The sequence below is a fragment of the Hipposideros armiger genome, unplaced genomic scaffold (genome assembly GCF_001890085.2).
Source record: "Hipposideros armiger isolate ML-2016 unplaced genomic scaffold, ASM189008v1 scaffold_1022, whole genome shotgun sequence".
Taxonomy (NCBI): domain Eukaryota; kingdom Metazoa; phylum Chordata; class Mammalia; order Chiroptera; family Hipposideridae; genus Hipposideros; species Hipposideros armiger.
This window is the reverse complement of record NW_017732372.1, coordinates 197,642-223,359: the sequence shown is the minus strand read 5'-3', so window position 1 is coordinate 223,359 and position 25,718 is coordinate 197,642. Positions and strand designations below refer to the sequence as shown.

General features: G+C 37.6%; 1 protein-coding gene across 1 annotated transcript in view; it reads right to left on the bottom strand.

Annotated features, from left to right (window-relative positions):
* Positions 1 to 7,486: 7,486 nt before the first annotated feature.
* DSG3 (desmoglein 3) overlaps positions 7,487 to 25,718 on the bottom strand; it is a 41,009-nt gene continuing 22,777 nt past the window's right edge. The window contains exons 4-16 of the mRNA XM_019631622.1: positions 25,075 to 25,230; positions 24,482 to 24,626; positions 22,997 to 23,163; positions 22,002 to 22,130; positions 21,545 to 21,730; positions 18,703 to 18,974; positions 17,924 to 18,063; positions 16,615 to 16,842; positions 15,358 to 15,606; positions 11,558 to 11,697; positions 11,242 to 11,305; positions 9,649 to 9,896; positions 7,487 to 8,444 (exon numbers count right to left, since the gene is read on the bottom strand). Coding sequence (XP_019487167.1) covers positions 7,827 to 8,444; positions 9,649 to 9,896; positions 11,242 to 11,305; positions 11,558 to 11,697; positions 15,358 to 15,606; positions 16,615 to 16,842; positions 17,924 to 18,063; positions 18,703 to 18,974; positions 21,545 to 21,730; positions 22,002 to 22,130; positions 22,997 to 23,163; positions 24,482 to 24,626; positions 25,075 to 25,230 — 2,742 coding nt within the window. The 3' untranslated portion in view covers positions 7,487 to 7,826. The remainder of the gene's footprint in view (positions 8,445 to 9,648; positions 9,897 to 11,241; positions 11,306 to 11,557; positions 11,698 to 15,357; positions 15,607 to 16,614; positions 16,843 to 17,923; positions 18,064 to 18,702; positions 18,975 to 21,544; positions 21,731 to 22,001; positions 22,131 to 22,996; positions 23,164 to 24,481; positions 24,627 to 25,074; positions 25,231 to 25,718) is intronic.

The following is a 25,718-nucleotide window of genomic DNA, read 5'->3' as shown; positions in this document are numbered from 1 at the left end:
CCATGGCTTCTTGTGACTAATTCTCCTGTGGCTCTGAAAGAGGAGAGTGTGTCATTGTATTGTTTTCTTAATTTGGGATTAGAACATTCATCTGAAGTCATCACTAAATTTGATGACAAATCAACAAGTTAAGCAGAGTGGTATTACAAGGAAGACTTAGAGTTGAACAAAGTAAAATCTATGTGAAAGCTCCTGTGAAGAATTGCTTTACGGTTCATAAAAGTGCCATTGAGTGTCCATTGTTGGGCACTGTGGGAGAATTAGTCTAAAGGTTGGAATTCTCAATAATTGGAATTTCAAGTTTACAGAGTATGGCTTATTGTTCTTTATACCTTGAATTTTCACTTTAGAAGTATGACTAAGCCATCTAACCCCTCCTCCACCCCCCCAAAAAAAAATTCACAGAAAGACTGTGGTTTCTTGGCTTTCAGGACTAACAAGATGATCAGACGTTTATAGAACATTTTATTTACTTTTATTTCTTAGATACTAGATACTGTAGGTTGGTCAGAATGTGAAATCTGAGTCACATGTGTGCTCTGTGGTCCTATTTGGATTCATGCCAAATATGATTTGAAGGACTCTGGAAAGTGTCTGTGCACAAAACCCTCCACCTCCTGACCTATGACCCAATGATAATGAGATTTCACTTTGTTTTCTGAGTCAACAGATATTTTAAGTATTAGTATTAAAGATATTTACTCCAAAGAGGAGTAACCAAGTGCTTTGTGTGATTTATACTTTACTGTGAATTAATTTATCAAACAATTTAAAACAACTAGTTATGGTCAGATTTTCAAAGGAAGCAGGAGGGCTAGTGACTATGAAAACATTAGGCATATCATATTCTAGAAATAAGGTAAAAATACATGCAAAGCTAAAGACAAATTTCACTTCCTTCCATTTCATGTTGGGTTGACTAACTTTTGCAAATAAAACTCTTTTCACTTGGCCAGAAACTTGGCATCATACATCATATAGAAGTGGAATGGAATATAAAGCATGGTCTTTCTTTTTGTTTTGGTGCAGTCATTGCTACTAGCAGTACCTTAATATATGTATCCTACTGAAGTTGGGTCAATAGCATCATTCCTTTCATGCCAATTTTCAAGTAGCTATATGTTTTCTCCCAAAGCCACCTGGCTGCCTCATTCTACTGGATGGAAATGACATAATTAGAACTCTTAGGGAAAACCTCCCACTTTGTCCTCCAAGGAAGCACAACTGCAAATTGCAGTCCTCTGGTGGTTCTCATGAGTTAAGCTATTCGTCTCTATTTGCTTGTGTTTTCAGAGGAATTTCCAGTGCAGTGTAGACTTGACAGAACAAGCCTGTGGCTAAGGCAAAAGATTAGTGAAAAAGAATTATCATAGTGGCAGATTGGAGTTTCAGAAAGAAAATTAGCCTAGTCAATTTCTAACTCTGACTTTGATCAACAAGGTACTTTTCAGCCTATTTGAGCAACTGTACAAGACGACTTGGGTTCAGACAATATAGATGTTTTGAGTTCGTGTGGTAGTTTGCATGTTGGCACTCTTAACTTTGAGTGCAGTTCATTTTGAAGATTTAAATGAAAATAACAAAGACGTGCAAAGAGGTTAAGTAGCTTGCCCAAAGACACAGCTAGTAAGTGGTGAAGCTGCGATTTGAGCTCAAGTAGTTTGTCTCTGAAGCCTGAACTTGTAACCATTAACTTAAAACACAACATTAAAAAACAAAACAAAATGAAAAACGTTTCAAGTTTGTCTTTTGTTAATCATTAAAATATGTTGAGTATACTATTATATTTGATTGACTAATAGATGGAAGATGATTTTAAAATTTTCTCTTAGGTCCTCCAGCAGTAGTTTTGATTTTCTGCAAACTTTAGCAGGGTTTCTTTGCCTGACAACTCATTGTTTTCTATCAAAATATTCAACAACATCTCCTGACTTGTTCTTTCGTTGGAGACATCTTTTTCTAGCAGAGTTGGCTAAGCCAGCCGTAGCATGCGTTGGCTTGTTCTGGAGGCCCTGAGAGAGTCTTTGTTGAAGAGAGGAGAAGGTCTGTCATCCTGGCAGCATATGCCTTTGTTGTTGATTTGCATCTTTGAAAGAATATTCAAAGACCAATACAAAAGAAGATAGTTCCAGGGTCCAAGAAAGTATATATAGAAAGAGTGGCTAGATAGAAAATTAACTTAAGAGTTTAACTGTTAGCAGTCATAAAATTATATCTTCTGGGGAAAAATCTATAGCACTTTATAAGAGCTGAGAAGAAGAGGGAAGACATAGAAAAATAAATATTGTCAGAACTTATTAGACTAAGGGTTTTTACACATTATGATTGTTTTGACATACAAAACGTTGTACATAATTAATGTACCCAATTTGATGAGTTTGGAGACAGGTATACATCCATGAAGTCATCACCACAATCTATGCCATTAACCTATCCATCACCTCTAAAAGTTTCCTTTCACCGTATTATTATTATTATTATTATTATTATTATTATTATTATTATTCTTTGTGACAAGAACACTTAACATAAAATGTACCCTCTTAGCAAAATTTTAAGTATACAATACAGTATTATTAACTATAGGCTCTATGCTCTACAGTAGATCTCTAGGACTTACTCATCTTGTGTAACTGAAACTTTGTACCCTTTGACTAATACCTCTATTTCCTATTACACATTTTTTAACTAATCAGAAGTTGTGGATGTCAGCCCTGGATGAGAATAATTAAAAGTTAGGCCAAACAAGGCCTCTTCATTTTGCTCTACCTAAAGAAAGTTAAGTGAAAAATTTAGATGATTCTTTTCTTTTCAATAATCTAGACAGCAGACTTCTTGCATGCAGAAACTAAGTGTTAGTGTCTGGTCCATGTGTTTGATGATGGAAAGACACTGCTTGAGCTCCGCCAAACTATGTGGTTACCTGAGGCAAATATGTGTGCATGTATATGCACGTGTGTGCATGTGTGTGTGTTTGCATGTGTTTTACGTCCTTGTTAGGACCATATAAATCTTATTATCAGTACTAGTCAGTTGGATATGGGAAGACATGACTAAAGTTTATCTCACATTTTGTGTTTACGTACTCATTTTTGGCTTAGTAAAACCATGTCATTATGCCATTTAAATAAATACAAGATTACCTGCTACTGCGCTACTTTGTGATCAAGAAAGTTCTTTGCAATCCTCTCTTGATTATAAACAATATAAATACTTCCTCTGCCTTCTGAGGAAATGAGGATATTCATATTCTTTTAATATCAATGTTTTATGTATCGCGTATGTTTTATGTATCCAGTTTCGTGAATTGATGGTCTTTGTTTGTACACAAAATTTCATGTTTGCAAATTTAATAATGATAAATTCAGCACATAGAAAACGTCAGAGATGTTCTGAGGCATAAAATTAAAAATACAATGGTCCCATGTATTTCATAGGAACAAAGGAAGAATACAGATGGCTTTAAGGAGTAAAATAGTTATTATAGTTGTTAAAATGTGTGTTTTTCTGCAAATCACAGAAACAGTAAAATGGAAGGACCCATTTGAAGTTATTATTTTTAAAAAACAAAACAAAACAAAAACCAAACTCATCAATACAGAGAACAAATTGGTGGTTGCCAGAGGTGAGGGGGTGGGGTAGAGTGGGGGGAGAAATGGGTGCAAGGAGTCAAAACGCACAAACTTCTAGTTATAATTTAAAGTCCAAGGGACCATACTATGGTGACCATACTATATATTACATGTGTAGTATGTATAGCATGGTCACCGTAGTTAATATACTGAAGTACATATTTGAAAGTTGCTAAGAGAGTAGATCTTAAAAGTCTTCATCACAAGAAAAAAATTTTTTGGTATCTATGTATGGTGACTGATGTTAATTGGACTTATTTTCGTGATCATTTTGCAATATATAGAAATATCAAATTAAAAACTTTTTTTTAAATCTAGACACGTGTCACATACCTTTTCTAAAAAGCATGCCATCAAAGTAATTCTTAAAGAGTTTACTGAAAAAGAGATTTCATGTCTATAGGTAGCTTGTTTCTGTTATTAAATATGGAGGAGAATTGGTCATTGTGCCCTGAAAAATGACCTCACATATACTTCAAAATAGCAGCAAATCATGTGTTTGCATTCTTTTTGTCTATCTCTACATCTTTCTCTATCTTTACCTCTCAGTGTTAGAGATATATAAATTTCTTTGTCCTTTTTCTTTCTCTGTATATATGTATATATATACATAATACATATAAATATAACAAAATATGTTTTATATTTGCCTACATTGTACTGCTACTTTAATCTTTAGAATTATATCTAAATTTCTAATTTTAAAAAAATAATTTTCATTGTATTCTTTCCAATTTTTCACGTTCTACTCAAGTGATAGAGCAGAAAATAAACAGATCATTCTGAGTATAATAATTATTATTATTGCTGAATAACTGTAGATAAACTTGTACATTTGTGTCACTTTATTCTATGACTTTGAGGAGGTTACCTTGGTTCTCTGAGTCTCTTTTCATGACTATAATCTTAGGGTTGCTCTAAGAATTAAATTCGAATATGTAACCCTCCTGGCCACCTGGTAGCCCTCCTCAATGTCTCATTTCTTTGTGCTCTGGTAAGTGTGCACTTGTTCTTTTAGACCATTATTCTGTGTTTAGCTTTTTTGTTGTTTTTGTTTTGCATTTGAAAAAAAAAATCAGTGTACGCAAAAAAAAGAAAGTAAAGACATTAGCCTCGAATGGCCGATGTCTGGGCATGGAGGACTCAGTGCAGGCTGTATATGGCAAACCAAGAATCTCAGTATTCATCATGGAAAACATGTTGTTTCTGGCACCTGGAATTTAAATAATTGTCTTGTTTTCTGATCCGTTATTCCCCCTTACATAAAATGATCTTAGACTATGTTGTTGAACTAGTGTTAAGTCACATAATCTCTGACTCAGAATTACTCTTTAGAGACCCAGTTAAGGAGTCTCTAAATGCTAAATTTCCAAGAACAAGAAAGGAAGGTCCTTCACTTTTACTTGTTTCTTAATTGTTAGTTGCATTGAACTTGGTCAGTTGAATGTGTTTTTTTACTCTCTAAATTTTTGAAAGTTAAGATTTTTATTCCTTGAATTTTCTGTGAATAGAAGAAAACTGATGATATTTTTGGAATTTACCTACATAGCTTTCGTTTCCCTGGAATTGAGTTGGACCATCCGACTTAAGCCGTCCAGTGTTCTTCACTTGACATTCCCTCTAATCCAGTGTCTGTTCTCCATTCCCAACGTCCAAGTCTGCATTTAAGAATGAGGAAGGTCAGTCAGAAGCAAGAGCTGAAGGGACTTATTTTGTGTCATCTCTTTAAAGGAAGACATAAAAATAACAGGCATTTACTGGGGAACAGACCCACTGCTGTGGCTAATGGCTGTCACCAGAGCCATGGTACAATTTTTTATCATGTTAGGCTAGAAACCTTACCTTCTCTTTACACCAGCTTTTCTCTCAGCGTCACCATAGAACATCAAAACTTTTGTCTGAAGACGATTCTAATTACCATCCAAATAATAAATGAATTAAAGCATTCAGTTAGTCAAAGTTTGCCCTTACCTCATCCATCCCCATCTCCACCTGAACAAGAGATCCTTCATCTCCAGGTGCTTCCTGCCTGGGAGGATGCAGCATAGGTATCAGCTAGAAAAAACACAACATGCTGATAAAAATATATGTGTAAGTCACTTTCTTATATCAATCATACTTATTAATAAGTATTAATTATAGAGATTAATTACGGAGAGTATCTTAAGTTCAGCTTTTACTAAATGGTTAAGGAAGCACTCATAAATTTGTTGCCAAACAGTTTTATTATAACAAGGTTACACTGTTAAAATTTTAATATACACTTTAAAATTGATGATACATCAAGTAAAAAGACAGTTAAGAAATTTTTTTTTCTGCTTAGAACAATGTTTATTTTGAGTGAAAAAATACAGATACATTTTTGCTTTGAATTTAATTTTACATGGCAAATGAATTTAAGGTCCTCCTAGACAAGAGTGATCTATTTTTGTTTGAAAATGCATTTAATTTCAATTTTTTCAGTTACAGAACCTTTACTACTATGGCATGGTTTTCTCTGCCGTTTGACAATGCAGCAAAATTCCCGTTTCCTGATAAGCTGGGTTTTAAGAGGCAAAGTTACAATACTTTGAGGATCCTGAGTACACTTTTGAACTTGGACTAAGGGCTATTATGACTATTAATTTAATTCTCATGTATAAACAGAGGCACTGAGCAACTGTTTGCCTGCGAGGTCCCAGAGAAAGCGCCTATTGAGATGCAACAGAAGAGGCTGCAGTGGTAATAGCCACGGGACTTCCTCAGGCTGCTCCATAGGGTCGAGTTCCCCTCACCGCAAGACAAGCACTGCAGGCCTTGTTGCAGCAGCAGCCTTGTCTTGGAAGAACAGGCTGCCCGCGCTTCTCAGGCCATCCTAGCACATGCCTTCCTGTAGTCATGGCATCTGGGGGAGGGAAGCATGCTAGATGTAAGGACATTTAGGGGCTGTCTTCCTCCACAGATATATACAATTTTATATACAATTAGAGATAATGGAGCTGGACAATGACCTTGTAATGACTCAGCTAAGACACTAATGTCCATAAGGAGGGAGCATGCTCTCTATGGGTTAAAGGCTGAAGATCTTGAATGACTAGAAATGATTTGAAGAACTGCATTACCATCACGGAAACATGCATGAAATAATATTAATATATTCTAAACCTTCACGAGCTAACATTGTTACATTCAATAATTAAATTACTGTAGCTGTTTAAATTTAAAAGGACCGAGGCTTAAAAAATAGAGGTTACTGGTAATCCCTTTCCATATTCTATTTGACCTGAAATGCTGTTTATAATACATATTCACAAATTTCACCTGTGCTATTCTAGTCAGAAGCCCCTTTTGCTTATGAGAAAAGCCATGGTTTGTATTCCCGCAAAATCTATAGACATTGTTAACATGAGTAAACATCACTACATGTCATATTTAAGTTGCATCTATCCACTGACATTTCAAAAATAAGGAGCATTTTTAACTATTAACACAGGATTTGTTACTGAGCAGTGTGTAGGAAGGAGTTCAGTGTAAAATATTTTCTTTGGATAGATCATTTCAAGGAGATTAAAGAAACACAAAATATTATTTACACTATACTAAACTTTTCTAAATGTTCTATATTTCTATTTTAAAATTGTCTTATTGCGAAAATATGAGGAATATAGATGCAGCAAGTTTATGCATAAACCAGTAGCCCTTAGCTTGAGCAAAAGATGCACTTAGGGTCTCCCAGCACCAATAAGATGGAAAAAACTCATCTGTGACTAGTTCCTTTATTCCAAGCAGCTCAAAACGCTTTAGCAAAGACCTTATGACTCTTATGTCATTACTAATGATGTAAGAAGAGGTGACAGACAAGAATTGGGGCTCTTGACTCCAAGGGCTTAACCTACTAAAAGTACATTACATTTTAAATTGATACACATGGCACTGCAAAAATGAAAGTTTAAAAATTGTTAGGAAATTTTCCTACTGAATGTGGTAAGATAGTTTGAAAAACATTATAATTGACTCCAACTTGACTAGTATTGGAGAATTAAGAGTGACAACATATCCACTTTGGGGGTATGTACTAGACAATTTCAGCTGTCATGATCAGTTTATGAAAATAGCAAGTATGTGCCAAATTAGACCAATACTGTGATTTGCTATGCTGTTATGGATAATTTGGCCCAAATCTCCATATTTGGCCAGTATGGAATTCCATTCTGGTTATATCAGACGGGAACAAGGATCTTCTACATAGATCCTATTACAAGACCCTCGTAGCTCCGTCGGACCATGTAGGTTGCCAGGACCATTGGAAATGGGACAAATCACTCTTTCTGTCACAATTACATTTTGTGTGAGAAGTGGATCAAAGACTGCAGCGGAAGGTTGCACTAGGGAACCGGAAGCTGAGTAAGTCTCCTTTACCAAATAGCTACTCTGCTGCAAAGGGTCGGGGATGCAAATGGCTGGTTGGAGGACAGAGCAGGAAGCAGACAAAGCGGAAGCTCCTTGACTGCCTGAGGAAGTCTGGCACCTGGCCGATTCTGACTGCTGGATTTCTACGGCATGGCCACAGGATTCAATCCCAGAACCGCTGTTTTTGGTGGGTGGCTGCGATTGTTTAATTTTGTCATCAAACTCGAGGCTTATCTCTGCAAGTTTTTTAAATTTGGGGCCAAGCGACTCCAAGAAGCTCTCATCCAGCTCATCGGCAATAAAACTGCAACAACCCAGGGAGCCCACTGGAGAACCAGGGGCATCCAATCCTTCACTGTCATAGATCAGCAAGCAGTCATTTGCTTCCTGGCCATCGTCGTCCTCTGCACAGGCAAATGCTTTCTAAAGGCAGAGAAAAGTAGAGAAAAATGAACTTTAAAAGAGACTCAATTGAAGAATATAATACCGTTCGTAGAACTCAATGTTTGATCATGAATGCATAATTTAGGCAATCCATAGACATAAAGGCATACTCTTCATATCAACAATCATGTTACAGAAACTGTCTGGTGTTTGGACAATAGTGTAGTTGATACTCCCTCAAAATTGAGTCTGGCCTAGGCTCATGTTTTCATTCTTGATTTTGAAGGCACTTCCATGGATTTAGGCCTACAGAACAAATATGTACGAAGCCTGGAGGCTACTGTTCGCTCTGACTATGAGGGTCCCTGTGTGTGATTGCGTTAATGTATGTCCTTGTGTTTAGAGGTGAGGGCAGCCACCCCACTGTGCACTGCCTGACACGGCTTTCACCCAGACTCTGCCTAGACTCGATAACTCTTGTGGGAGCCTGACCCATTACTGGGGCCCATACCACCTCGGAATACCCCAAGAATCCTCATCCCAAACGAGCTCTCCCTGCCAATTGTTCTTCAAACACAGTGTCAACCTTCATCTGCTCGTACAAGGGCCAGATCCCGGCACTTAACAATCCTGGTACCAAAACTTTAAGTGAGATCTGTTATAACGACGCACCAACCAGGAGGCAAGCAGCCTGCATCCCAAAGTCCTCTCTGTTTCTTGCACCCTTGTCACTTCAACTGATCTTCGATCACAACCCTTCCCCCTTTTACTTTTGGGTCATTGATTCAACGTTTCCTCAACGTTTTTGGACATGGACTCCTTTGGAAATGTGAGGAATAATATAACCCTGTCTCAGAAAACTCTATGCACATGTGTAGCGACATCCTTTATGGTATAAGAAATACAACTATGCCGCTTTGTATTCCTAAAGTGGGTGCTGCTGATCCCGAAATGCACAAGGGTTTGCTGTCTGTCGTTATTCCAGTTGGGGGGATGGGGTGCCACTGGCTGTAGTCTCTCATTTTGTTTCTATGTACCCATTCGTTCTTGCTTTTTGACCAGTAGCCCAGTTTTGGTACCCATCTTAGGTGATCTGTATTATTTTGGCAAAGGGCCCCTATTTTTTCCTTCAGTTTTAACGAGCTGTAAAAAAGTGAACTGCAAAACTGAAATGTAGTCAAGTAAATAAAAAGATCTCCAAGGTCAATAAGATACCAAAGTAACAAAGTTTTCCGCCAATTACCTGAGAAAAGTAGGAGTCCAAGAAGTTCATGTTTACTGCCCCTTCGCTATAGTCCTTATGGGCTCCTCCAGTGGAATGCCCTATTCTCAATGTTCCAGACTGTCCTGCAGAACAGAAGCCAAGTCCAGTGCTTGCTCCAAATCCCGCGGCAGCTCCAGCTCCTGCCGCTGCGCCAAGCTTGGTGGTCAGCTCTGTTTCTGAAGCCCCTTCCACCACCATTCCTCGGGAACATGTATTTGTACAAACTCCTAAAAACAGGGGAGAAAATTCTGTAACATCTCATACTGTGATTTTAAAAAAAAATTTATTATTTTATTGTTCTTTGATATCCATGAGCAGTGACCAAGTAAAGCAAATAAATGGGAGAAAACACAATTATATGACTAGAGGTGATAAGACCATCCCAGTCTGTTCTGTGGGAGTAACAAAGAAGGTGAGGGTGTAATGGGAGACATTAGAAGATGAGAGCTCTGGAAACATACTAATTAAGAAATATACAAAAGAAATGGATTTTCAGTGACAACAGCCAGAAACGGAGAAGTAAAAACAGGATATTCAGCAGAGCCACGGAAAGCTTCTAATACAATGCCTGTTTGTTTTCAGGAAAAAAAGAAATTGTAATTAAGCTGTCATACTGGTTCAATATGAAAACCAAAGAGAAAATATATATAATGTAATCATGCAAATTAGCAGATGCTAATTTGGTGTCTTGGTGCCTAATGAAAATTGAATGAGTTATGACTATTCTGCCTGTTACCTTTACATTACACTTTTATGGAAAGTTATTTTTTCTTTTTAGAGAATCCTGACTATAGTTTTGCTATGTAATTATAATGAGAGAAGCAGGGGAGAATTGAGGTTGCTAATAAAGTCAGATAGTTACTTTTTTGGGGACATCTTGGGCAGATTATGCAGGCTGGATATTTAAACACAATCTATTGCTAAGTATGGAATTAAGAAAAATTTTAATATTAGGCATTAGGTCTTATTGTTCCTCTAGTTTATGCCTTAGTTGTGGCACTAAGATGCTATGAATAAAATAGTCATTTGGTTTGCCAAAGAAATAAATAATTTCACCAAATGACAGTATAAGGGACCTTGTCCCATTACGATTGCAATAAGAATTGATAAATGAACTCACATCAGGGTATTGTTAGTTCTGGGGAAGGAAGAAGGACAACAAGACCCAGGAGATGCACACATGAAGCTTTAACTGCAAATATTACCAGTGTTAAGAATAGTCAAGGTTGGATGGTGGGTACACAGTGTTTGTTATATTTCCCTTTACATTTTTCTATACTCATATGTGCGAAATCTTTTCTAATTAAAACTTAGTAATTGTCTGAGAGCTAAACTTCAGTTTATTAAAGCTTGAAACAAGTATAACAAACCTTCAGATTTTAAAAACGGTGGCATCAGTGGGCAAATAAACGTACGGAAGCCAGAGCTAGGTCAGGGGATTAACTAATACAAGTATACTAATAATAAACCATTTCATTGAAACCCTAATTTAGAACACTTTTTATTTTTCAACATTTCTTGAAAAACTTTAACCCACTGTTGCTTTAAAAAATAAATTAGATGTTCACTTACCAGAACTTTCTACGAAATCAGCTCCATTGGAAGGTATAAATGGCACACAGATATTTGTGATTTCCTACAAACCATGTTAAAAAAATAAATACATTAAAAAATGAACCAGATTTCATGGAGTAACCATTTTTATAATTTGACATCTGAAGAACTAAGATCTTAAAAGGCTCCCTTTATTTCAACACTAAATCACAAGGGTCCTTGAAGGTCAAGGAGTCTCTTATTTTTATGCCCCATTATCCCCGTTCCTATCTGAATATAAACAGATTTTTGCTCTATATAATTGAAATAAATGTTTTACAAACTGGATCCTCACATGGTCTTCAGGTTGGGCTCCTTCGATTCCCCACGGATGAATCGTTCCTTCTGAACCATCAGGAACTGGGATAAATCCACCTGTCGCTCCCCCTTTAGGACCAGTCCCACAGTCACAGGTAAACAGCAGAAGGGGGGCCACTAGTATAAAGGAAAACAAAATATCAAAACATTTTAATTACTTGGAAACGATTTGACATGACAATTGTCAGAAACCTTACAAATAAAATACAATATTTTTCATACTTATGGAAAATCTAATAGAAAGCAAAATTAGCTTCTACAAAATAAAATTTGGTAAATGAAGCATACTTAAATTTCATATGATTATGAAACTGAAGGAGGTAGATCGGATCATTCTTGTGATATGTAGATTGTTGTCTTAAAATAGGTACTGTTTGATGAATGATAAAGGTGGTTGTTCAGTTCCTCAATCCTTTTTCAGAATACATTTTTACTATTATTGCATTTATTTGTACATGTTGGGTGAAAACACACCTGGATGGTCAAGATTTTAGGTGGGTATGATAGTGTTTTAGTAATCTGGTCTCTAATGATCTCTTAGTAAACAGCAATTAACCAGAAAACTCCCTCAGCAAATAGAGTGATAATCTAATATCCATGTACTCTTAATTGTGATTGAAGAATCCCTAGCTTGAAGAGGCCTTCCTGCCAGGGTAATTATCATTCTTTCTGTGCCTGTCAGCTACCAATTGGCAAGAAAGATTAATATTCTCAATGCTATTGCGAGAAATTGCTTCCCATGCTAGGTAGGCAGTGACTCCATTCTCCCTCCTCTGGCCACTTGAGTTCTGTTTGAACTCTGTCCACTTTTAGGCAGCTTAGTGAGGGACTTAAGAGCACAGCCTTATTACATTGTTTTGTATACCTGAAACAAGCAAACAAATGAAAAAAGCACAGCCTCTGGAGTCAGACTTCTAGGGTTGGAATTTCGACTCTACCACCTACCAGCTGGGCATTATGTCATATATTTTTGCCTCCATTAACTCATCCAAAGAATAGGAGACTAAAGAGTCTCTACATTATAGATTGTTGGGAGGATTAAATGAGTTAGTAACAGTAGTGAGCACTATGAGGATTTGCTAGTATTGTTTGGATGGGCTACATCAGTTATGCAAATTAGGTCAGCCATATATATATTATATATATAATATATAATATATATATATATAATACATATAAAAATGAAAAAAATGTGGCCAACTGCATAAAATAGGTTGGACATAATTAATATAGGTTTCTTAATAAATTTTATAAAAATTTAATATAATGTATATATACGATACTTCTAAAGGCTTTCTTTCTTTATTGCCATTCACAATTATATGACTTTATTAAATGTATTGGAAGGATTGAATAGTGTGAGTTGACAAAACAGTTTTGACAGGTGATGAATGTACACCTGTATGGTCAGTGTTTTTAGGTGGGCATAATAGTCTTTTAGAAATCTTGTTTATCATTGTATGTGCTATATGTATTTGGTTTTTATATATGTATCCAGAAAAAGTTTTGCGAAGTGTTGAGTTTCTACAGGCTGAAAAATGTATGTTCTGTCTTGTACAAAATTCAAAACATGGCATTTTACATATGGTAGGATCACATGAAGCAAATACGATTGTGGGAATAACACAGTATATTTTCTCTGACTCATCCTAAGCCAGAATCCCACAGGTACAATGGCCTACAGGACATAGCCACACCTCAAAATCTAACATTTTAAAATCAAACTCAACACTGCTACCCTACATATCTGCGCTTCCTCTAATATTTTTTATTTCATCTAATGACTTCAGCAACAACTGATTAAATGGTTCATCTGGACTTCTTATCCACTCTTTCTATCCATTAATTAGTCTCCACATCCTCCCCGTGTACCCCTGTAAGGCCTTGTACACCTAACCTTTCCTTTCCAGTCTAATGTCGCGGCTCTAAATCTGGCCTGCATCATCTCTTCTGAACTATTACAATAACCTACTAACTGCTCTTTCCTTTCTAATTTACAGTATACACTGCTATCTCTCTATTTAGTGTTCTCTCTCTAAAATACAAATATGATTGTGCTAGTCTTTTATTCAAATGCTTTCAGCAACTTTCCTTTCTCAGAGCTTAAAGTACCAACACCATAAGCATGTGTATGTAAGCCCTTTCAAATTAGTCCCAAAGTATTCTCCACTTTCCTCTTGTCCATTCCGAACAATTTCCCCATGCATTAGCCTCTTAAGGCTGTGTGATCTCTAAAACATGCTAAGTGTTTTCTGGCTTTGGCGCACGCTGTGACTCTTTGGAAACACCTTTCCTTCTTTTTGTACTTACTATATCTTACTCATTTTCCAGGGCTCAGATGGATGATCTCCCTCGTCTGAGAACCTTCTGCAATATTTCTTTGTATTCATTTCTATTAGAGCTTTCTCATGGCATATTTTTTTTCTGTATGGTTAGACATGCATAAATCTGTGAACTGCATGAAAACCAGAATCAAGTTCCTGTTTCAGCTTGAAGCTAGCGTCAAGACTCACATATAGGTACTTGAAAAATCTTTGTTTCGTGAAATTGACTAATATGATATTGAAAAACTGAAACTCTGGATGTCAATGTCAGCTATTAAGCAAAATGATACATGATAACTTTAGAACAGTAAACACTTTGGGGAAAGAGGAAAGAGAATATATGGCATGTGTAGGAGGCTGCTAGATGTATGTAAGGCGATTTTTTTTTAAAAGAGATCTGAGAAAATATGGCAAATATTAATATCTGTTAACTCTGACATATGGTTATATTTGTGCCTTTTATGTAATTTTCTGTACTTCTTTGTGGCTTAAAAATATTTTATAAATTAAAATTTAAATGAATGGGTTAGAGTGGATTTGATCACTATGAAAAATCATTTTAACTTTAAAAGTCTATGGTTTTATAATAAATTAGGGAAGTGATTGTGAATTTATCAAGGCTTTCTCTTATTTATACAGAAATTTGCCACAAAGTTCTTGGATGAAATAGAGGCCTGTTACATTCAAAATACTATTTGATTCACAAGATTTTATTTAAATGCAACTTTTTAGAAATCTATTGAATAAAATAAATTTTACTCTAATTGAAAAATAATACATGTGTGTAGTTTCTCTAAATGTGTTCAATAGACTGAATCATATTAAATATGAAAGCTTTAAAGGGGGAAGCTATTTATTCAGATCGTAAGCTATTTTGATGAAGCACTGGATTAAGTACTAATGTCACAGTGCCTATGATATATTAATGTGTGTTGTAAAGTGCAAAGCCTATGATATCCTATAGATTTTCCCTAAATCCATTTGGCTGAGATTCTCTTTTTATTTTAGACTGAGAATTGAGTATGGAGAAGACATTTTAGAAAGTGTCACACTCACGGATAAAGCCATTATTTTGACCATGAATATTACTGGAAGTGTATAGAGAGTGTTCATGCTTTATTTTTTTCCCTTTCGATTCTCTTCTGCTGTTTCCTAAGTGTCTAATATTTAAATGTCTAACATTTATGACTTGTTTGTTTTACGCTTATGTCTAACATTTATGACTATATGTTCTGACTAACGTATATGATCTGCTTTGCTGTGTTGTGAATATAGATTGTTGGCAAGTGATATGTGAACTTGAAGGCCATTTCTCCCCAGCTGTGCCTAGGAAACAATTCTTCTGCATTGCAGGGAAGGGTTCTGCATTGCAGATGCGTTGCCCGTGCCTCGTGAGGCCCTTTGCAAATGCTGACCCCCTGTGAAAAGCAGAATAAAACTCTGGCATACTCACACAGCAGTAGTAAGAGACCAAGGAATATCAGGCCGATGGCATCAGGCCCCAGCTTCATTTGTGACTCCTCTCCATACCTGGGCTCAGGGTGTGTGGCTCTACAGGTGTCCCTGTAGTCACACTGACAGACCTCCAGAGTCAACCTGTCTGGTGACTCGCACCACCTGTCCTGGCTGTCCGTAACTCTAAGGGAGACTGTGTACATCCCAGGAGGTACCTGCTGCTCGGCTGTAAGGAGTGCGGAGGTAGCTGGAGAGAAACATACAAATCAACAGTGGGATAGCTGTCTTTTGTTCTGGAAACGACTTATTTTTGTTATAGAAGCAGAGTTGCCATAGACACAAATAGTGAGGCCAGTAGTAGGGTGAGATTTGAGCAGTGATGAGGCCTATAACGGATTCATTTGGGTAAATCGAGCTGTATTTCCTACTTGCCCTTTTATCTGCTCCAGCTGGGCCCATTAATCTCCCCCATGAAGACTCAGTCCCACCCTGAATTTCCCCACAAAGAGGAGGGTTGGAAGGCCGTTTAAATCCCAGGCGTCCCTGTTCTAGGCTTCACCACTCTGCTGTATGGCTGCACCAACCCCTGGACTCTTGTGTGGCCCTCTGAATGTATCCCTTCAGCTGAACTCCATGCTTTTGTGCCTGACTTATCGAGACTGAGTTTCTGCTTGGGCTGCTGTTACCTCAGCTGCTCCTGATCCCATGAGGCTAGGCTGGTTATGGGCTTGCCTGTGGGGACGGATTAGCTCCTTCCCATTGGCTAAGGGGTTTACAAATTCCTGTTCCCCATGCCTTCAAGATTCCTGACTAGTGACAGACTAAGTATTATAGCATTTCCTGTGAGCAGGACAACCTCTCCAGTGCTTCGTGGCTGTTCCCAGTTTGCCCAGGTAAGAAAAGTTTATGTATGTAGAAATCTAAACAGCTCTGCAGTAAAACAGATGCCTGACTTTCATCTTATTTTGGTATGCTCTGGAGATAGAAATAACATACTAAAAATATAAAAATACAAAATAGAGTTCACATGAAAAACAGAAAATAGTAAATGGTGCTAACATTATATCATATCATTCCTTTCTTCTTCTGGAGAGAGAAGACATTCATAAGGCTAGGACTGCCTCTTTGTTGGAAAGGAATTTTTCATTTGCTCTTGGAAAAGACTTGCTCCCAAATGAGCTCTCTCTTATCCTTCTGGAAATGTAAAGAAGCAGCAGCGACTTTCACTTATGGACGCAACTTGGTTCCTACTCACCATTGAGTGTTGTGATCTTCCACACGACGGGCAATTTTAGAGGCTCCTCTTCCAGTGAAAATGTGTAGAGGCCAGTATACTTATCACTGCCCTGTGCTCTGGCTGAGACAGTCACGGAAGGCAATGAGCTGCAAATTGGTTTCTTTTCGAGGACAATTGTTGGGCAATTTTCATTAAAACCAGGTACTTCAACATATATGGTGCCTGTAGCTGTTTGACCTGTGTTTTCTGTAAGAATAACATTTTAGAGTTAAAGAAGTATACAGAACAAGTTGTCCAAAAAACATTAACCTTTTAAATTTCTCTTGCATGCAGACATGTTAGTGTGTCTTCTTGTGAGAGAGGTTACATTTGCTATTCTTACAAGTACACATGTCCCCCGATTGCCACATCTTATAAAAAGCAAATTTACATTTATTAACTTGGTGTCTCTAGTTTGTAGCATTGGCTATTAATTTAATATGCTTGGACCCAAGACCTGTAAGGTGGTAGATTCACTGACTACAAATGAAATCAACATAAAAATACATAGTAGTTTTCTTAAATGTATTCTGCATGAGCTCAGCACTGTGTGAAAGATTTTTGCTTCTAAAGCTTGAGCCAAAGTATTTGGAATAAGCAATGATTTATTTTTTTACCCGAGATATAAAGGTTTATTGAAGAAAAATTTAAATATGGTAACAATAAAAATAATAAAATAAAAATCTTCCAGTGGTGGGATTGAATCGTTTTTGTTTTTTCCCTTTGTGCTTTTTGCTGTTTTTCCAGGTGATTTGCTTTTTGGTGTTTATTCTTTTATTTTTATCTTTGCTTATTGCCTTGAGCATAAATTAATTTATACTTGAGGAAACACACACACTCAATGAATATTATTTTTAAAACATCCCAGAATATTTTATTGATCAATGATATAAGCATATTAGGTCTCTATGAACAACTCATTCTGCAAGTAACTCACAAAGGCAACTCACATTTGAGTTGTGCTTCCCTGATAGACTTTTAGTATCAATCTTTATCTATCCTTGTCAAACCCAGAAATTCCAGTGGGCATAAAAATTTCTGTCCTAACCACAGAAAACCACAGGGACAGAACACAGTTATTCACTGTTACTATAAATTTCATTTAGACGTTGGAATCATCAGTTTTCTCCTAGATTCAGCTGCCTCAGACTTGAGACCCAAAGCCCCTGAGATAATTACTTTTATCTATTGGTAAAGGTCATTTGTTAAGTAATCATAATAATCTATTCATAAAGAAATGCCAAGTGGAGTAACATTGCTCTAAAAATGGTTGAAATATTTCTCTTACCATCTATGGCCAGGACCTCAGCTGTGATGGTCTTGTTCACTATAAAGGTAGAATCCCGATCCATTCTTTTGACAAATTTGATTTCAGCAGTTTTTGAATCAATAGTTAGCAAGCCACCATCATTACGTCCCATGATATATCTGTTTTATGATAGAAAAAAGTAATAGTTTTCTTTCAAATATGGAATGGTTACCTATTTAATGAAAATGACTCATTTTATATTTAATATAATTAATATAAGACATTGAAATATGCTTTTATAAAGAGTGGCAGGAAATTAACATATTAGCATGGACAAGCACTATTTTATAAACCTTAATATGTATTAGCCTGGTTTTTCAATTTTGTGCTCTGTGCAATAAAATTACTGTGTCCTTTCTCTTATACTACAGCAACTACTTTGCCTAATGTTTTTAGATTTTACGCATGTATGTCTTTGTATGTACTATTCTATCTCATTGCACCATGGTTTTCTGATGAACTACTCTTTAAGACTCAGTTGAAATTTTCCATGAAACTTTTTTCTGCTCTCTCTAGACAGGCTAAAGCATTTTTCTTGTAGGTTCCACATTAACTTAAGTTTATGTTATCTTTGCTGATAGTACAATACCTTTTAGTGATTTAGCTACATGTCCCTTCTTGAGTTATCTAGCTCCTTGAGTTGGCCACCTTTGTATCTCTTTGTATTCTTGACATATAATATTTAGGTGTTACTTTGCAATAACTTATAGATTAAAACTAAATCAAGGAACAATAAGATGTTATTAAAATAATCTTACCTGACATTCGAAGCAGCTTTGCCAGTGTCTTCATCCATGGCTTGATATGTTCCCAGGATGTAATTCACCAGCATTTTACTACTTATGCCTTTCTGGACAGTAAATGTCTTAGAAGTAGGACGGAATGTAATTCCTTCTTTCACATTTATAACTTGAATTGTGACTTGGGTTGACTGGACTCGATATTGAGAGATTACTGACTGGTGAAACTGAGCTTTGTTTTTGACGGCAATACCAAATTGCGCATTTTGTAGTTGTTCATAATCCAGAGGCTAGAGTAAAAATGAAATTAGAAGAAAAGTGTCACAAAAATATAATTCAGCAAACCCAGTAGAGGACAAGAGAACTCTATGTCACGTGCTATGAATAGATCCTTTTATTTCTATAAATAGAAACAAGTAGCAAAGTAGTTTCAGAAATCATTGTAATGTTGAGATAGAGAAAACTTTAGAATTCTTAATTCATGAGACCTCAATTTTTTTGGTAACTGATACTTACAAAGCAGGGTACCTCTTTTTAGACTACCAGAATATCATTACAGTTTCTGTGGGTTGTGTGGTGCAGTGGAAAGAATCCCACCTTTGCTATGGTAGCATAGTTTGAATCCTGGGCCTGCTGCTTTATATCTGTGTGACTTGGCACAATATTTAATATCTTTGATCTTTAACTTTCCACTTCTGAAAAAACAAACACCCTTACCTCCTCAGATTGTTGTGAGGAGTTAACAAGTTAAAGTCCATAATACAGTCCTATAAATGGCTGCTCTGCCCATTTTCAGAATAATCTTTGGACTCATGTGCAATAATGTCTTTTCTGAGTTTAAAAATTCCTAGGTTGCAGAGGCAGTCTGTCTTAATAACCTTGCTTAGCAAAGGAGCCTCGGCACAGTGTGTGAGTGGCCCATCAACTTCTTTGCAGAGCCATTTTCAGATGGTCTTGCATGGTGACTATTCGTTTGACCCTTTTATCAAGGTGGCTCAAACCAAGGCCTTGAGGAATCCCAGGATGGCTTTTTCTATTCACTAGTAAATTTTTTGAGTGCAATGAGATGCGGAAGTGCTCATTTGGGTTACATTTGTATATTACTGAAAAATAATTAAAGCCGGAGATCTGGATTTGAGTTTTAACTTTGCAATGATTGGTTCTGTGGGTGCAAACATTTCCTAGTGGAGAAGAAGGAAAAGATGTGTGAACAGGTAATTATAATACAAGGGGTAAGTGATGACAGAAATTAGAGAGTCTATGTGTGGAAGCAAATGAATACGTCTTGGGAGAGTTAGGTAAGGCTTCTGAGAGGTTTTCATGTCAGCTGACTATTCAAGAATGAGAAAGAGTTATGTAGGCAGAGGTGAACTTGCCAATGTCCAGAGTTACCGAAGGTGACAGGGAGTGGGCTGGCTGCAGATGACGAGAGGCCTGGTATACAATTCTGGGAGGATGACCCTCATCTTCAAGGCCAGCAGGTGGTCATCAACCCTGGCTGCCTATTAGTCTCCTGAGTGGCCTTTAAGAACCTCTGCGGGGCTTCCCACAGACCAACTCAACCAGTAATTCTCACAGTCCCACTGGCTAGGTAGGGTTGTAGGTGATTCCGATGGGCAGTCCGGGTGGAGAGTTATTTTTACAGCCAGTGGAGAACAAGGGAAGGTTTAAAGGGGGGGAATAACTGGTCCAAATTGGCTTTAAGAAAAACATGGTAGTGGACGGGTGGCAGTAGCAGAACAAAGGGACATAGAAATGAGGTAGGGACATCGATCAGGAGGGATCACCATCGTGTAGTGGGAAGGAGGCCAGACCACGCTAGAGGACAGAGCATAAAAAGAAGACCAGGGCAGAATTTGATCACTGGCTGTATGTTGTGAGGAAATGCCATGATCAAAGGATGAGGCCAAGTTTCTAGTTTGGGAGATGGGATGACACCAATGCAGGAGATGGGGGATATCTCATTCTCAGGCACTACGGGACGTTTATAACAAAACCCTTGCAACCGAGGGTCCTGTAGCCCACTCGCTGAAAAGCAGAGCAAGAAGAACTTCCTTCATGACTTCCAGCAGTCTGGGTGTCCTGCAATCACCTTGTTAAGGGAATATTATGAGTCTCTACTGGGCTCAAGGAACTAAAGCAAGAAGCTCCCACATAGTCCAATGTCCTGTGCCAAGGAATGTCCCCAAATAGTGGTTATTTTTTTCTAGTCTCTACACTATTCAGGCAGAAATATCTTGATGTTATTCTAATTGTTGTTGTTGCTGCTGCTGGTGGTGGTGGTGGTGATGGTGTGTGTGTGTGTGTGTGTGTGTGTCATGTGAGGGGCTGCCTCCTGTAGCCAAGCATGTTAAATGGAAGCTTCACTCAATTACTTATTTTTCGTCTTGCAGATTTAGTTACACATTCCCATTTTCTAGAAAATGTTCCCTTTTCCCCCTTTGATGACTGTAGCTAATCATTTAAAACACATTGACAAATTCATAAGCCACAATTCCATGTATTTGTCTCTCTTCCTAACTTCAGTCGTAGAGAGTGAATGAGATTAAGTCAATAAATGTATTTTATTTTCTTGTGCTTAAAGCAGGCACATCTGTAAATATATGTATTAGTTGTGTTTGTGTATAATTCCCAAAGCTTGGAAGGAAATAAATCAACATGTTAAAAAAGGCTGTCCCTAGGTAATGGGGCTCTCTGTGTGTGTGTTTTTAAAATTCTATCTACTTTTTTGTGTTTTATAAGTTTTTTTCTTTTCATAAAGAAGTTGTAGTATTATTATGTACATAAAGTTTATTTGTAGAAATGGTAGTTTTGGCCAGTAGGGAATTTTTTTTGCCACTCGAGGGACAGCAGACCTTACCTTAACCACCTTCAGGATGCCTTCGTTAGTTCTGGGATCAGTTTGGATTTCAAACCAATTCCCTTCATTTCCAGAGGTGAAAAAATACTCTGCAAGCCAATTATCTGTGAACTCTTCATCCAAATCTGTTACTTGAAATCGAAGCAACTCAGAACTTAAAGTATTTTCCTTAATATGTCCTGAATACTAAAAAGGAGAGAAGTGGAATTTTAGACTCCATGTCAGATTTTATCTAAAGGGATTGTATTTATTCTGGATGGTATGAATCATTAATGCTCAAATTATGTGTTGCCTCCTTGCCAGTTACTGAATTCTTATATTTACAAGGGCTTAGTTTTTAAAGGAAAGTGCAGAGAACTTCAATAGAAGCCACCACGCAGGCAAATACTGAATTAGGATGGCAAAGTATATAATAAAACACATATAAAAATTATTCTTTAAGGAGTGAAAGGTATACCTGGGATTTTTTGAACATTGGGAAGTTATCATTGACATCTTTCACTTTAATACTGCTTTCACATTGAGTTGATAGTCCTTCTCCATCTTTGTCTGCGCCACTCACAATCAGACGGTAGCTGCTAACTTGCTAAATTGGGAGTAAATAAAGAAAGAAAAATAGTTACTCTCTAGTGCCAATAATATGAATGGCAACTACTTGCTGCCTATGGGTAAGGAGGTGCAAATATTCAAGTTCATGGTTTCTTGGATCATGTGCACTGTTCGCAGTCCATCCTCAAGGAGGTGTGTGGGGCTCTGGATGATTGGGTGGCGGTCTTCACAGAGCTAGAACAGATTTTCTCTCTTGTGAGCTTTTTGGGGCATGAACGTACACTTAGAGCAAAAATGGGCCATGTTGATGATGGGGTGCTCATTTGAGGGAAGCTCACTTACAAATTTTTCCTGTCGGTCTATTCAGAAAATCATTGGTGTAAAAGTAATATGGAGTATGACTGGGTGGTGTGCGGTGATGGTGACATGGTGGCAGGACTGTGAGGAGGACAGAGGGAGGAGATGCTTTTGTGTTCTGGAAACAGGGGTCAGGTGAAAAGAAGTCAGGAGAGAAAGTGTGACATCAGAGAAAGCTTAACTTCAGGGAGAAATTTCTCCCTTCATCTAAGGACAGGGATTTCCTTTTCCTCCATTGTATGAGGGGTTAGTCACAGTTAGGTCTTTGTCCACGTATGCCAATGCCTTCTTTTACTCTGTCATGTGAACTCTCCCTGATATACTGATACTTGTTTATTGAGGCAACAGTTGATTGTGCAGGTCCCAGGCACACATCCCACCCCACCAGAATCACACTAGAACGCAAACCCTTTCCCTCGATTGCCCAACTGAATACTGGGAACCTCTTTTCCTTTCTCCTTTCATTCTCGGTAAAATGGAGTTACCTCTCTTGCTTTCTTAAGTCAAACCTGTTGCTATTCAATGCTCCCAAGTGCCTTGTTTTACCTCTCGGTCAAGAGAGCTGGTCAAAGTCCGGACTTCCCCAGTGTGTCTGCTAAGGAGGAACATGGGAATGCCTGCAGGTTCCTGAGAGATGATTTTGAACGCGATTTTAGAGTTCAGATTGTTTGGTTCATCTGCATCGGTAGCATTGAGTATCATCACCAGTGAGTCTAGGAATACAGAAGTGCATTAAAGAATATATAGGGCCGGCCGAGGTGGTGCGTTGGTTAAGAGTTGGCTTGGGACGCCAGCTCTGAGCAGCAGGGCCCTGGTTCAGATCCCACAGGAGGGCCAGTGACGCTGAGCCCTCTACAGGTAAGATGGTGAACAACAGCTCCACCTGGAGCTGGACTGCCGTGAGTCGCCGGCGACGGCGTAGGCTGCAGTGGGGCTGCAGTGGGCTGCTGTAAGCTACCATGAGTGGCTGGCAGCCAGCATGAGTGACCAGCAGCTGGTGTGAGCTTTCGTGAGCTATCAAGAGCCACTGGGAGCAGCTGTCCAGTGACCCAGGAAGAGCTCAATGATAATACCAACATGGGCCAGTGAAGCGGCGTCCTCCACAACTAGACTGAAGAACAAAAGGACAGCAACTTGTCTGTTCTCCTCCCCCACTTCCCCAATAAAATATTTAAAAATAAAAAAAAATAAAAATAAAAAAAGAATATGTAAAAATTGAGATTACATTTATTTATTTATTTATTTATTTATTTATTTATTTATTTATTTATTTATTTATTTATTTATTTATTTAGCTGAGCCATCCTGCCACCTGTTGGCAGCTTAGCGGCAGCTCAGTTTGGGCTGGGCATCGAACTGCTGTTGCTCAGAGCTCACACTCTTGAGCGCGCTCTTAACGAGATTACATTTATATTAAATAGTCAACACAGTTTCAAATTGATCTTTGTTTTTTAAGATCTTAAAATTATCTGCATGCTCCAAAAATATTCCATGTCGCTTGCAATATCTCTTATTGTCTCTCTCAATCAGGTAGAACTGTACTGCCTTCCATAAAAAATCATTTAGTTCTCCTTAAGCCTTGGCTATGTGGGGGTTGATAGTATTTTCTGTCTTTATTTCTTCCCTTCATGGGTGGCCTTATGGTTCTCCCTTTTTACCAAATTATCCAAGTAATTAATGTGAGTGTGCCTCTGTCCCTTATAATCTAAAAAAGCTTTGCTGATGCATCCAGGCTACCTAAGGCCACCACCTCTTTAGCTTTGGAGCTTCTGGTTAGTCATGAAATTCGTAGGAATAGAATAAGATACTATTGACCTGATAACAGGGCCATAGCCTAGAAATACAGTGACAGTGACTAATGAGTTCAACTACAAATATTAGAAAGAAGATTCAGGTTATCTTGATGAGGTTTTCTGGAAAACCAATGAATAAGAGAATAAATTAGCTTACAAAAATGATGTATTATAGTGATACTTGTATTTGACAATTTAAAAAATTAGAAGTGGTAGATACTGTAAAAAAGGTACTTACTTGCAGGGCTGTTTTCTTCAATCTCACCCATGAATAAACTTTGTGAAAATACTGGAGCGTTGTCATTAATATCTAAAATTTTGACTGTTAGTATAAGTGGTTTCTCTACATCTTGTCCTTGGGCATTTAGAGCACGGCATGTGATCTAGAAAAAAGGGAAAATGTTAATTATCACTCTACAAACTTAATCTGCATACTATTAAAACGTGTAGTTATCAGGCCTGTACTGGCATGTATAGCACTTTTATGCAGTGAAGAAAAATATTTCTCCAAACAGTAGACAAAGTAGGAAGAAGTACCCACTGTGGGCAGGCCCGCAGGGTAAACCACCCCTTCCTCCAGGCTGATTCTGGCTTCTTCAGGCTGAAGTTTGGCAAGATTCCTGCTGGAGTCAGTGCTCCATGCACCTCCTAGTGTATTCCCTCAGTGGCACAACCCGAAGTGGAGGCTCTTTGTAGAGGGACTATTGTTGTTACTTGTTGGTGGATTGATTTATACACTGATCTCTAAATTAACCAATACAGGAGTATCCCTTTCTAAAGCCATGGTGCACACCGGGAAAATGATGCCCAATGGTGAAGACACAAACTTACCTGGAAGCTTGGGGTTTTCTCACGATCAACTATGGCTGTTATGTTAATTTCTCCAGTGATTCTGTCAACAACAAAGATTCTAAAAGGGGGCCGATCAATTCCTACTCCAGAAATTTGATAGGTAATTTGCTGGTTTGCTTGGAAATCTGAAGTAATCTGCAGCCAAAAATACCCAAAATGTTAAGGTGATCATCGCTCAGTCCTTTTCCTTTCCTTCCTCTCCTCCACCGCTTGAGTTTTAAGTCATCTGTTCATTTTATTCACTCTTTCTGACACTGTGCCATTAATTTTTACCTCAATAGTTACTAGAAATATGAAATAAATTCCAATGGTTGCTTCTGTTGACCGGCATGGACAAACATGCGTTAATCTTTTTGGCTTTAGAATATTTTTGCTCAGATCATGGCTACCATGGTCATGTAAAAAGGTTGCGAGGAAATCAAAGACATTTAACATTGACAAGAGTACTTGTGAATGCTCCCTTTCTTAACAGATGACATCAAAAAAGAAAAGACATTTAGTTTAAATAGGGAGAACTGGAGAGAAAAGAAGGAAAGGGATTACATGGTAAGTGTTTAAAATATGTATTACAATGAACTGTATTTTATTATAATTTTTAAACTTTTTAATATGGAAAAATTTAA